Genomic DNA, 14,420 nt, shown 5'->3' with positions numbered 1-14,420 from the left:
GAAGGGAGAACAACTTATTAGGATGTTCTCTGCAGTCCTAGACTTGCTAAGCTGGTATTTTAATTTATTTAGAAGTTTGAATGGCCTTGTTTATATGCAGTTGTTAGCACACTTTCCATCTTTCAGTCTTATCTGTGTAAATTTGTTCTGGTTTTGATATGTAGGGGGAGAAATGGGAAAAATGTTGTTTATATCAAAATAAAACTTCAGTAACAGCAGCTCGCTTCACTTGACAAGGTACAGAAACCTCCATATGTGGAGACTGGTATCATCATAAAGTGTTCCCTGTCCTACTTACATGCGTTGGTTGATTGGAGATGTTAGACAAATCAGCCTACACAATTTTGTTGAAATGCCAACCTATTTTCTGTTCCATTTACTTTCATCTGCAAAATGGAGAGGAAGGTTTTACAAGGGCAAGTAGTGACAGGACAAGGGGCAATGTCTTTAAACTGAAAGGGGCAGGTTTACATTAGAAATTAGGGGGAAAAAATCTTCAAAGTGAGTGTGATGTGGCAGTGGAACAGGTTGTCTTGAGGAGTTGTGGATGCCCCACTCCTGGAAGTGTTCAAGGGCAGGCTGGATGGGGCTTTGAGCAACCTGGTGTAATGAAAATTTCCCTGCCCATGACAAGGAAATATAAACTAAATGGTTTTTAAAGTCCCCTCCAACCCAAACCATTCTGAGATCTGTGCCAATAGCATTGTGGTGTCAGCACAGATGAAAGTTTATAAAGTCCTATTTGCCACTATATCCAAGCTGCTCCCCCCAGTAGACAGATAAAATGTCCTCCATTTCAGTAAAGCTAGTAAATTGCTATAAATACTAGTGAAAATACATAAGTACTAGTGAAAATACATTAAAGTACAGTTCTGCTTGTGAAAGCAACATGTATTTGATACCTTACTTCTATAATATCAGATCTGCTCATGTACAAGTGAACACATTATACAGATGCTCCTTTCATGATTACCAGCTATTTACTCTCACCCCAGTTAATGAAATGTGAGGTCTCTTTTTTTGGCACATGTTCATTTGATAGGAATATAGATTTCATGCCATTTTGCTGAAATTCCAGAGGGGCTTGTATTCGTGGTGTTTACATTATATGTATTATATCATATGTAGAAGAGAGAAATCAAAAGTAAGAGTCAATGTAACAGTTTCAGTTATCAGTACTTGCAAACCATCTCCATGGTGCTCAGATGTAGAGTTTTTTTTATAAATGGCCATTCAGGTTTGACTTAGCAGTGATAACAAGGCACGAGTAAGCCAGCAATAAACTCACAGATCCCAGCCACCCCTCAAATGTACCCACATTACAGCAAGTCAAGCTGCAAACAAACATCCCATGACATCACTCCTTGGCTGTGGAGCACGGACATGAAGCCAATATTAAATCTGGCTGCAACACAGGCCTGGTTTCACATGATTTCTAACACTCAGGGCTCAGGTTACTTTGAGACTGCATTTGTATGTCTCTTGTTACTTCTGCATAAATACTGAGAAAACATTAAGGTAGCAAAATGCTTGTTGCATTATTTTTAAATTTTTAAAACTTTTTTTTATTATTGTTGCATGAAAACATAGCTTCACAGTAAATTAAATGAGCTAGGGATGGCATTTGTCAGATTTTACAGTTCATCCTGACAAACAGAAATTTGTTTCCAAATCTTGATGATTTCCCTGAATATTTTTAAAGGGAGCTTTCAGTTGTATTCTCCAATGGCACCTTTGTAATTAATGTAAAGTCTTGTGCTGTTTTTATACAGATCTAGCTGTAAAATTTTGCCATATTAAGAAGCTATTACAAAGGAAGATAACCTTCCTTTTAGATTTATGCCATCAAATTAAAACTAATTGTTTTTATAAATTATGAATTGCACCAGAGCAATTGAGCAACTTATTTTCATAAAAGGTCAAGAAGCACTAAGAAAAAGTTCTGAGTTGTCTCTGATGTCTGTTGTGCCTTGGAATGCTTTTGTTTCCACATAACTCAACCAGTGATTTTGATGACTTCTTGTTTATAGGATTTATATATATACACATACACATAAAAGTACATAAAGGTGTATATATTTATTTATATATCGATCTATATAGAGACAGATACCTATCTTTAGAATTCTAACTTAAAAAGCCATGACACAGTATAATCTATTACCCTCACAACTACCTTTGTTATCTTCCTTTTCGTGGGCTTGTTCCTGTAATCTCTCAAGGACACTCATGAGTTTCTGAGTAACCTCACGCTCTGGCAAAGCTGCATTGGAATTCATAACGTTCAACACCTTGTGTGGACAGAGTGCCTTATCGAACTGAGCTCACTTATTTTGGTTTGGAAACAGTTCTGTGACTGTTCCAGTTGCTATTTCTGTGCTTGTCTTTGCAGCCAGGGTGATACTTAAACTTACTTAGCAATTGTTCCAATGGCGGCTCATGGCAAAATAAAAATATTCACCTAAAATAAATTCTGTGTAAAAGTTTGTAAAATATCCTGCCTAAGTTCCTGAAACATTTTAAATTTCAGGATCAGTTAAGTAAATTGCTAACAGCACTGGAAGAAAAGTCAATGAAGATTGAAGAGTTTGTGAGTGATATTGAGTTGCGATTTAACTCAGTTGAGGTAAGTCCAGTGTTTTATCACACTAGCCTTCTTTTCTTCTACAGCATTACTTCTGAGATGTGCTTGCCTACTTGTGCAGCATTATTGCTTCCACTAAAATGGGCTGCTGCTCCACTCCTCAAGTTGACTTCTCTGGAAGTTCACTGGAAGGTGTTAACTTTGGAGGAAGAAAAAGATTGCTTTTTTGCACATTACTGCAAAGTGGAATATGTAACTGTCAAACACTGAAGGAAAAAGTTCCCTTAATTTTGTTTATGCCTACAAAAAGCTCACATAGTGTCTTGTTTAGAATCTCAGTCAAAGCATTTAAATTAGTTGGCCAGTATGTTAAATTCTGGTTGCCCAAGTTCTTAAGCCTTGAGAACTGTATTAACTGCAGTTGTAAGTATGCATAATTATCTATTTTTTGGTCAGACTTCCTATCTCAGTGATGAAATACTGAAGTTTAATTTTAAACTCTAACAGTAAAAAAAACAAAAACAAAAGCAAAAACAAAAAACTCCCACCAAAATGCTGTTGTTTTTATTGATGTATTTCTCTAGAGATATTTCTCCCAGAGGAGTTTGTCTGCAGAAATAAAATTGTCTTATTGTCAATGTGCCAGAATCAATATGGTGGATGGGTTGTGTTTGGGTAATTGAGAATTTCTGTGTATTCATTAAGGGTTGTCATTTTATTCTGCAGGAAAACTGTAAGAAAAATGCAGACTTACTGGAAAAGCAGAATGAAGAGATGCTTAAGAAAGTGGTAGCACAATATGATGAGAAATCAGAGAACTTTGAGGAAGTGAAGAAGATGAAAATGGAGTACCTGTATGAGCAGATGGTAAATTTCCAGCAAACTGTTGATTCAGCAAAGGAAACTTTGGAGACAACAGTAAAAGAAACAGATGAAGTGGATGGATTTGTTTTCCTAAATGTAAGTAGAATGGGCTTTCATGCTGTAGCTTTTATGTATTAGTTAGTAAAGGATTTCTGTATCTAGCATCTCAATGAATTTATTTTTTTTAAGACTGCTAAATCCTGCTAGCTCAGCTATTCTACTCTGAAACTGCTGGATCATTTGGTTTTGATGTGGGAATTCTCAGAGAGAACTATAGAGAGGATGCACAGGACAAAAATATGACCTATGCTAGTCAAATGGTCCTGTTCATTTTTTAAGAAGTTGAAAAGACAGATAATATATCTAGAATTAATAACTGAGAAGTAAGAGAAGTTAGAGTATTTAGGTATTTTATCATATGAGAAATAAAATACATATTATGTATAATAATAAACAACAAGAAAGTGATATTTGAAACAAGAAAATGTAATTGGAAAGTAAAATTGTTTCTGGGCTGTAGGATTTTTTGTTGTGTTTTGTTGTTTTGGGATTTTGTTGTTGTCTGGGGGTGTTTTTTAATGAGCAGATGGACAGTATTTATACACTCAAATTGCTGAGGCTGTGATAAATAATTGCTGTTGAAAAACAGTGAGGGGCTGTGTTGGTTGCTGAGTGGGGGTGAAACCATGACAATGAGATAGGTTGAGGGCTGTGCACATGACGTGTGTGACTCTAATGGTCCTTCCTGGATGTTAAAAACATCTTCAGTGAATCTGCAGGACTGGCCCTACTAACTCATACAGTCAACTTTGCTCAGTTTGCTCAGAGGGTGTTGCTGTCCTGGGTCCTCCAATACGGTTCTGGTGCTGCAAAACTTGTCCTTAAGTGAGCTACAGCACTTTCTTCTCTCCACAAGTGTATTACCAGTCTCAAGGAGGATGGAGTTTCTGGGACAATAAACTTCCCCCATTATGGAATTAGAATGTGGCCTGGAAATTGCAGATAAACTATCTTGGAATGCCAGAAATAGAAAGGTCAAATTACTGTCTAAAGACTGATCACTCATGCAAAATAAGCCAGTTTTCAAAATGCAAGCCTACATATGCCACAGCAGCTACAGAAATATTTGGCTTTCTTCCCTGCTCTGTGCCACACAATGTTGTAGTATCCTGTAACCAAATGAATGCTGTGTGATAGATTTGCTATTTTGGGATGGATGAAATATCTAGATTATTTTCCTGATTTTGTAAGGAACAGTGCTTTAGCAAATACATAATTTTGTAATCTGTAACTCTTTTGAGGGAGTGTGAAAATTACCGGATTTCCCTGCTCCCTTCTGTTAGTGATAAAGGATGGGAACTTTTTTGTTTACAGGGCAGAAAACATTATCTGAAGGTTCTTGGGGTGTGGGACAAACTCTCATTCTATAAGTAAAAATCTCACACGGCTTCTAGTAATAAGAAGTTATGAAGTACATTTTAGCCAGAATTTGGATTTAACTATTCTTAATGTGCAAGTGATTTCTTTCTCTTAAAGTCCTGGTTTTAGAAATTACTTAACTATGCTCCATCTTTAGATCTAGATATTGAATACTGAACCCTCAAGCACTTAAAGTGAGATTTACACTCTAATACCCTGCTGAGCCAGAGCTTTGAAATGAAATATTTCTAAGGAAACAAATTCTCTGCTGGTGTGAATGAGCAGCATTCCACAAAAGCTCAAGTCAATAAAGCTGTGTGTTTTTTGTCTATGGAGAGTAGAAAGATTGTTAGATGATCATGATTGGCTTTTCAACACTTTGGGGGTTTTGAAAACTGTTAACACATTTCTTTTTCCTTCTCTAGTCATCTAAAGAATTGAATAAAAGGTACATGAAGTATGGGTTAAGTGCACTGTAGTGAGTACTAGGCCTAGCATGCTGGATGCTTCATTTAGTATTTGGGAGCTTTTGAATACACACTGCTAGTAATCAGAGCTACCTTTACAAACCTTGCAAATAATGAAATTTAGAAAAGCGGCTTTATACTCGTTGCTGTAACTGGTTTTGAAGTGTTTTGCACATGTTGTATAATACATTAATTAAACAAATAGCACATAAAAACATCAGCTCAATCTTAAACCTCTACACGGATATTTTTAAATATCCATGGATATAAGATGCTCCTTTTAGTTATTACTATACATACATATACAATAGCCATTGTAACCATGCTTTCACCTTTTACACTGATCAGATATACCACTGATACATTTATTTTTTCATTAGTCTGGTTCTGTATCTCTTAGTCTCGAAAGGTTATAACACAAAGCAACACATGTAGTTTGACTGTGCTTCTGAACACAATTCCAGAAAAATTAGATAAAGTAGATTTCAAAACCTGGCTAGGAGACTACGAGCTGATGTTTTCCTATGGCTTTCCATCAGCACTGCCTGATTCAGGGTGTGTCACAGGGCTGGTGCTTCAGCATAAATGCGCCTGCCTGTATAAAAGCATACAATCACACACTGTTCTCTGCCATGGGGGATTTTCTCAAGGGAGTGATTTTAGTGAGTCCTATCCTTTATGAGAGAAATGTTCAACAACAAGCCCACATTCCCCAAAACAATTTCTAGAATAAAGGGAACACATTCAGAGCAGTTGGCTGCAGGCTTCTCCTGTGCAAGCCCCCAGAACTGAACTGCCCAGCCCACCACCCCTGACTTTCCCCAGAGGGCTTGGGCACTGTGCAGTGCATATCAAAGATACCTTTGTCAGCTCTGCCTCAGCCATCACAGGGGTATGTGTGCTGACACTGACTGGGGTATAACAGTGACACCAGGGTTTCAGTTTGCAGTCAAATTACAGCCCCAGGAGAGAGATCTGAAGAGAATGTGCCAAATACCCCTTCAAGGTTTCTATAAATTTCCAGAATTAGAACTATAAATCTGCACTCACCTGTTCCAAGTCAAACTATCTGGTCATATATCTGCATTTAGTTTATTGCATAAGATTAGAGCAGGTAAAATGGGACAAAACAATTTTCCAAGGCTTTCTGTCATCTTGATCTTTAATTTTTTACTTACACAATAAAGTTTTTTCTGCTTGGTGCATGGGCTTGGTTATTTAGTTTGATAATGCCTGTCTACCTAAAATAGGCTAAGAACAAGTCTATTTAACAATGCATGTTTTTCTAAAGAAAGTGTATTTTACATTTGTTGTGCTTTGTTAAGATTATGCATAATTAACTACTTCAATGGCTGAAATAAAATGAAGGGGAGAAATATAAAATTCAGATCATTTTCTTGAGTTTGCTTCTGCCCCATGGTTAAAAATATTTGGTTGTTTTTTTTTTTTTCATATAATGAACCCAGCAAATACAGGCTAACTAAGTGGTATCTATCTTCCCTCTCATGTTTTTTGGCTTGCCACAAGCAGCTGCCTTACATTACATCTCTGGAGTCAGCTGCTGTAGTTAGCTCTAAGGTCTGTAACCTTTAAAGGCACTGCATTAGCAAGCCTAAACCCCTGTGTTCTTGAGAGTCTTGCTGAGAACTTCCACATCTTCACATTCTCATGGGTTAAGTGTAAACAGGCCATGAACACTCTCACTGTGCTCCTGATTTGAAACTGCAGTATGGTGTAAATGCTCAAAATCTGGGGGACAGCTTCTCCTTGTATGCTGTCCTCAAGTTCCCAGGAAATATTCAAATAAATGTATGTCATGTGGTCTTTGCTTCTGGCCTGTGGAAAACTATGCTATACCACAAAGGATTTGCATGAACAGATATGTGTTTTCTTCCAATTAGGTTACTTTCTGCAATGGATACCACTCTCTCTTTGGAGAAGGTGCCCAGTGCTTTCTCACTGTTTGAGCACTTTGCAGACAGTCCAGGACAAAGCAATCAACACTCCTTACAACACGTGGCTGGTAAGAAACTCCGGATTTTGTCTTCACAAAAGCTAACATTTTGGCAATATTTTGGAAATTTCAGGAAGCTAAAAATAGAATCTATATGAGAAGTGCAGATTTTCAAACCATGTAATTAGCAATCAGAGTTGAATGTAAAATGAAGTTTAATTGTGCACATGTGTTTGGCTTATAGTAGGTACCGTAAGATGAGCAAGAGGGAGAAGTGCTAAACTGGGGGATTCTTGCATAATTTTAGACATCTGTACCTCAGACAAGCTGAAGATATTGATCTGTAAATCTCCTAGGGCTAAAGAAGTTGCTTTTCCTTGCATGCAGAGACAGAATAAGCAATCAAAGAGCCTCCTGAGCTCTCTTCTCTGAGGGTGGCAGTCCCAGAGTGCTTGGTGTGGGAATTGAGAGCAGGGGCTGGTTGATGGCTGAGGTTCCTGGACTTGTCACAAGTGAATGGAGGCACCTGAAACCCACAAAAGTTGTGAAAGGGAAAGTGGTTAACTATAGCTAAAAACAGCCTCTGCCTGGGAGGGTAGTAGTAAAAATTGCACATAAGAAAGACATTTACTTATCTCTGTCTGATATTTCATGTCCTTTAAAAAGCCTGACTCGGTTTTCTGCTGATTTTTTTTGACAGCTGATTTTGTGGATTCATTTTCTTCATAATGGGAACCTACCCTAGGGTTTCTTTTTCCAGAGAACAGTGGTTTAGGGATCTCACATCTCACTGTCATGCTTTGTGCCCTTCCATTCATTGCCACACGCAGCACTGACATCACAGTCACTCCCTGGGTTTTGAAGGAAAGCCCCTTTCTCATGTGTTTGGTCCCTAAGCACTGAAACTAGAGCATTAGATTCCCTAAGTTGCTTTGTGCACTGGCTGGATTTTCAAGACTAATAGGACATTGGAGAAGTGCCCACCATGTGCTGAGTCTCTGGTGCCTAATAGGGGCTGAGTGAACTTCTTAGCAGTGACACTATGGGGAGGTTGTCTCTCTCCTCCACACCACTGCTTTTCTTAGACTTGGAGGAACTCAAATATATCTGAGTTGTTAATGTCCTTGTCAGATGTGTATGAACTTGCCTGTGGCATTTGAAGCTTCTCCGGTGAAGCTGGACAGGCACTTGAGTATGCAGCATTATCGCAAGTGTAATTTTTTTAGGAAGTCAGATAAAAAGACCGATTTTGTAACTCCCTCTGCAAATTAACTTGCTGTTGCAAATGTGCTGTGTTTCTTGGCTTAGTTCCTAAACCTCCTCTTGCAGTCCCATGAGTACAGTCATTCTTTCCTCCTAGGCTGCTGCCTACTGGCAAGGTCACACAGTAGAACAGAGCCACATACTTCTTTTTCCCACAAGCCTCTCCAACATTTATTTCCCTAAACTGCTGAAGTCTGCTTTCTGGGTTAGTTTGCATTAGCTACTGTGTTTGATGACTCTAGACCAGATTGCTTTGACAAACTGCATATGAATAACTGTCCACTAGTAAGAGATCTTCAAAGCTCCTTATCCTTTATGCCTACTTAATATCTATCATACCTAATTTTCTGTCTTCACTTTTACTGCAAAGTATTTCAATTGCTATCATGATTTTTACTTTGGCAAGCAGTAGACAACAAACTTGGTGTGTTTTTTCTCATTTGTTTGATAGCTTGTTTTTTCAAGGTTACAACCTTCCTGAAGGAAAATAGTTACATGCATACATGAAACTTGATTTGGAATTGAATTGAATGGCTGTGAATTTATTACATATTGGGACTAATTTCAGACACTTGGAATTTTATTTGACTGAAGCCATATGATGAAATGCATATGAAGGTGCCAGGTTTCTTCAATCCATGTATTTTCCTTTAGAAAGAATTACATTTTACTGAACAATTTCATAGAACATTATTTTCACCACTTCAGAAACATCTTCCTTCCATTTCCAAATGTTCCGTATCCACTAATGAAAAGTCCTTTTCCCTCAAATTCTTCCTCCTTTCATGTAATCCTTTTCCATTCACAATGTATTAGCATAAAAAACCCTTGCAGCATGCTGTTGAGCATAACTGCACTCAGGTTCTGCCTGGAAATAGAAGAGTGGGAATAATTTAAAAAATTAAAAAATATTATTTCCAAAGCCCACTGCAAGTCCTGGCCTTTTATACTGGAAGGCGAGGACCTTTGCTGATTGTAAAAAAGCTTCCAATAGAGAGGAATGTATCTGCTCTTATTCTTCAAGTACACAATGCCAAGGAAATATTGTTTCTCATTACATGGGAAAACATATGGATTACTGTGGAGATTACATAGCATGACAGAAAACTTCCTTACACCACAAGACTTCAATGAAAACTGAACTGATGAGAACATATGTCACTTTTCTGTTTAAAATATAGTTTAGTCAAACTCATATTGCAAAAATACCTCATTTTTAAATTAAAATTCACTTTTAAAGGGGCCACTTAAAAGAGGATAATGCATAAATGTTCTGTTTCTGGAGAGAATAGTTCAGCTTCTTGTTTTGAAATTGCTTCCTTTCAAATTGTTTCGTATTTTGCAAAAGGAAAGTAGAAATTAAATGTTTCTCAATATTGCTGAACTGAATTTTGATCTATATTTTTTTTTCAGAAGTTTCATTCAGTAAACTAGCTTCTGTTCATATTTGGCATAATAATAGATCTTGCAACTGTGGGGTTTCTGTGATCAAAAATAGTGGTTTCTAGGCAACTTCATAGGGAAGAAAAATGGTTTCCCCACCATGTCCACTGAAAGGAAGTATTTTCCTAAAGATGATAAATTTCTTAATTGCCAACTCTAGATGCAGTCAAAAGACAAAATGAGGATTGTTTTTAGCAATAAGAAGGATAATTTTTTTTTCAATGGGAAGCAGATGTAATGCTACTGTACTGGTAGCTCTCTGTATAAATCATAAGGAAACAGCCAGCATCTGCATTTGCCTTGTTCATGCCACAGGGGATTATCATCATTACTGTGGAGATAACTGAAAAGAAAGCTAAAGCTTTCTGCTGAGATTCTAAGAGAATTCATGAAATATGGAAATTTACTGGGTGAAGAAATAGAACCATGTATTTTCGTTCCCTGCAATCATTTTAACAATTATCATCTTTTGGGGCTTTTTGCTTCTTTCTTTGCCCTCCCTCTCTTCTATGACATAATCACAGAGGCGAACAATATCTCATCTGGGGCTGGATCTGTGTCAATCGGGAGACATAAGTTTGTGTAAAAGCTGAGGAGCCTTGGAAATCTTTGAAGCACTTGTGAGGAATTATCCTGGTAGCCCCATGGAGTTCAGGTTCACCTGCAAACCAAGAATTGTCAGTCCCCTGGGTCTGTGGGGAAATGACCATGGTAGGAAGGAGTGCCAAGCTGTGTGTGGGCAGTAGGAGCCCACCCTGAGAGTGCAGGGAGCCTCCTGCTCCCCAGTGCAGTCAGACCTTCTCCACCTGAAACCCATCCCTGCTCCTGTCAGTGCCACGGAATCCCCTCCTGGGGTGGCAGGTCCTTTCCGCTGCCCACATTCCCAGGATCACTGCACACATATCTCTCTGGAGGAACGTATAGGCAAATGCTTTGTGCTGAGTTTGGGTGGTCCCAGTACTGGGACTGCATCTTATTTTGTCCAGACTTGTGAGGGAAATGGGAAGTTTCCAATGCTGAGCAGATAATTTTTTCTGTTGCTAGTTTATGAGGTTCTCTTGCTCTAAGACTGCACCAGTATTCCATATTTTCTGCTGTACTTGCTCTCTGGAAATATGCAACCTGAGTGAAAAAAAGCAATTGGGTTGACTCATGAATTTGTAGGTAATTTGGCTGAAAACACAGAAGTATGTATAACATTGGGAGACTTTCCTCTCAGTCCCACAGACACCGACTGTCATACCTCAGGAGCCAAACTCAGCCACCAGCACCTCCATTGCTGTCTACTGGGCTGTGAATGACGGGGATACCATCGACTGCTTCCAGGTCTACTGTACAGAGGAGCTGCAAGCCAGCAAAGATGCAGGGGGTGCGTAAGATCATGCCCTTTCTGCCCTGCCTGGGGTAAGCAGATGGGAGGATGAGCTGCAGGGGAGTGCCCAGGACATGGGAAGAAGAATGGTTGTGAAGACATCACATATTGAACTAAAGATAGGCAGTGGTGGGGGAGGTTGTGACGAAGATGTCGTTTCTTCTCCTCCCCTTTGTCCCCACAAATGGAAGATAATATCATGCTCTGTAAAGTCAAGGGCAGTTGTTTTCAACTGGTGAAGTGCCTTTTCATGACCAGGCCTGACCATCAGCAAGGATGTGTCCATGCTGCCCCATTGTTATTCATGAGGACTGCAGACAGAGCTCCCAAGGGGAGAGATTTCATTATGTTTTTAAGACCCTGCACATGCTTCAGAAATATGTCCTCATTGAAAAAGCATTGGAAGGTATTTCCACATGTAGACAAAGACTTTTTCACGTTAAAAATTGAAATTTGATAAAGGGGATTGAAATGCTCATTTGTTAAAAAGCTCAAAGCAGACCAGGCTCTGCACAAATCCATATATGTCCAGGCTAAAGGATGTTTAGGGCTTTTTGTAATAGGTAATTTATACCTAAGTGCTATATAGTTCATTATGAAGAATTGTTGCTATAGAGTTGGTAACACCAGGGTTGGTAACTGCTGATTCCATGTCCCAAACTTGTAGTCCAGCAGCAATGAGGGTAATAATCTCCACTTGCCATGGCATTTTGTACTCTCAGCTCAAGGGCATGTCAAAAGCTTTCTGTCAGAGTGAAATATAGAAATCTTAGATAGTAATAACTTCTAGATGTTTTTCAATTGACTGTTTTTAATATGTTATTTGAGAGGCTTAGTTGTAAGCCCTACCAGTGCAACTAATGAGGTCCTGTGCATGTGTATTTTCTCCTAGCCTTAGTGGAAGAGTACAGAGTGACAGTGAAAGAGAGCCACTGCATTCTGGAGGACCTGGAGCCAGATCGCTGCTACAGTGTGTGGGTCATGGCTGTGAATGGCACAGGCTGCAGTTTACCCAGTGAAAAAGCCATTTTTAAAACAGGTATGTACATTTTTTGTGATTTGATTATTACAAGTTTCAGGTCCTCAGACTAATTTAGTCCACAGTGTTACTGACACAGAAGAAACTGCTTCATTTAGCCCATCTGGCAGATAGCAGGCAGTTCATGGTCACTCCCCTGTTTGCTCAGAGGTAGTGGCATAATTGCTCCTGAGAGGAAACTTGAACACATTCAAATTTGAAGATGTTTCCAGTGTTAGGGCCACGTGGCTGCAGCATCGGGGCAGCATATTAGGTATTTATATTCTGAGTGTATTGCACTGCTCCATGGAAGCTCTGGGAAAGCCACCTGGCTGCTCCCTGCTGCTGCTCCCTCTCCTGCCCACAGTGGAGGAGACTGGCTGCATGTTCTGCCTCTCTCCCATTCACCTGAATACATCTATGTTGCATTGATTTAAGATATTAATTTTTAAAGGGAAGGACTGCTTTACTGAGGTTACATGCTGTGTCTTGCTCAGTGGGACACAAATGTCAGGTGTGCCTAAGAGGCTCTGCTGTTGTATAAGTAGTATAAATTGAGATGAGTAACTAGATGAGTGTTGCTTATAAGCTTCATTTGACTGATTAATTTTTCTGAGCATTAATTTCTTTAATAACTTGTATTGACAAAACTATTGCTTCTTGAATTATAAGCAAGGAGAAGCATTCTTGTGGTTGAGGCCCTCCTGTCAGGTAATTTTTCAATGCTGCAGAAAAAAACCACAATTATTCCACTCCTAAAGTCAGAAATACAGGCAAGGATATCTAACCATTCATAGCAAAAAAATCTGTTCCACACTGAGTTTCTTCTCAAAATTACTTGGCAGCAGCCACAGCTCTAAGCATTTTGCTTAATCTACTAGAATTCACATCTGTTGATAAGTCTCTCCGATACTTAATTTGTGATTTATATTTTCACAAAGGTTATTTTCCAGAGAACTCAGAGGGGAATGCAACACAGCAATGCAACTGTGAACATAGTGCAGACTTTCTGCCAAATTCACAAATAATTACGAGCTATTGCTAGCTAATAAATCATAATTTTAAAAGGGGGTTCCACCTTTCTGAAACTATTATTTTTAAGAAATCTCATTGTCTTCTGGTGTCAGGATCACCATTCTTTTTTCCTAAAAATTGAATCCTTCTGAGAAAAGTTAATTTATATGGTCTTTAATGGCTTCCTTCAGCCTTTTTCTTTAAGAAAAAAAAAAAATGGGCAAAATGTGGGCTTATTAAACACCTTCCCTCAAATCTCTCATTTGAGATTCCTCTGGAGTGCATGAGCTCCAGGTGGACTTTTGGGTGCACTGCTGAGGACTGGCTGATGCAAAATTGCCACATCTTTCCAACACTGAAGGCAGAAAGATGAGCACCAGTAATGGAAGCCAGTTCTTCAGTGAGAGATTAATCTTCAGATTAGAAGTTCACACATACAAGAAAATTATTTGCTGGTATATGCAGTTGAGGAATATACACCTTTACAGCTGTTCGAAGCTGAGATTCTTCCAGTTGCTGGGAATGCTCACAAAATTTCTCTGTTGGCACTGCACCTGTGGAGGTGTCAGAGTAGCCTTGAACACACCTTCTGTTGTTGCTCAAAATCTGTGTCATTTTCACCGTTGGCTCTTTGCCTCTTATACAGTCACTTACATGAGTTCCAGAATATTACAATAAAATTAGATTATGTATTCTACCTGCAGTTAATTTGTAAAAAAAAAATATCTCAGAAGCACACTAACAGTATTTTCTAGTATGCTCACTTCAGCTACTCTTTAGACAGATATTTTCAAATTACAGTAAAAAAAGCTTAATGTCTTGTGACATACTGTTTACACATACCTACATGTAAGTATGTGTGTAAGCTGCTGAATGCAGGTATTAGGGGATTCAGCTATTAATTTTTCATCCTTTAGCAAGGATGCATTTAGAAACAATAACAAACTTACCAGAAGAGAATTAAGGAACTATTGCTAAGGAATCTACCAGATGATGGTCTATCCCACAAATGTATTGTTCTG

The 14,420-nt window shown here is 38.6% G+C and overlaps 1 protein-coding gene across 1 annotated transcript in view; it reads left to right on the top strand.

Moving 5' to 3' along the window:
- Nucleotides 1-14,420, top strand: part of CMYA5 (cardiomyopathy associated 5) — a 44,895-nt gene that overhangs the window by 17,551 nt on the left and 12,924 nt on the right. Inside the window, exons 3-8 of the mRNA XM_021531124.2 lie at nucleotides 2,531-2,626; nucleotides 3,311-3,544; nucleotides 5,293-5,315; nucleotides 7,236-7,357; nucleotides 11,214-11,363; nucleotides 12,259-12,405. Of these exons, the coding sequence (XP_021386799.2) occupies nucleotides 2,531-2,626; nucleotides 3,311-3,544; nucleotides 5,293-5,315; nucleotides 7,236-7,357; nucleotides 11,214-11,363; nucleotides 12,259-12,405 (772 nt within the window). The remainder of the gene's footprint in view (nucleotides 1-2,530; nucleotides 2,627-3,310; nucleotides 3,545-5,292; nucleotides 5,316-7,235; nucleotides 7,358-11,213; nucleotides 11,364-12,258; nucleotides 12,406-14,420) is intronic.

This window comes from Lonchura striata, chromosome Z (genome assembly GCF_046129695.1).
Source record: "Lonchura striata isolate bLonStr1 chromosome Z, bLonStr1.mat, whole genome shotgun sequence".
Lineage (NCBI taxonomy): Eukaryota > Metazoa > Chordata > Aves > Passeriformes > Estrildidae > Lonchura > Lonchura striata.
Note: the sequence above shows the minus strand (reverse complement) of the source record. Positions and strands in the feature narration are given on the sequence as shown.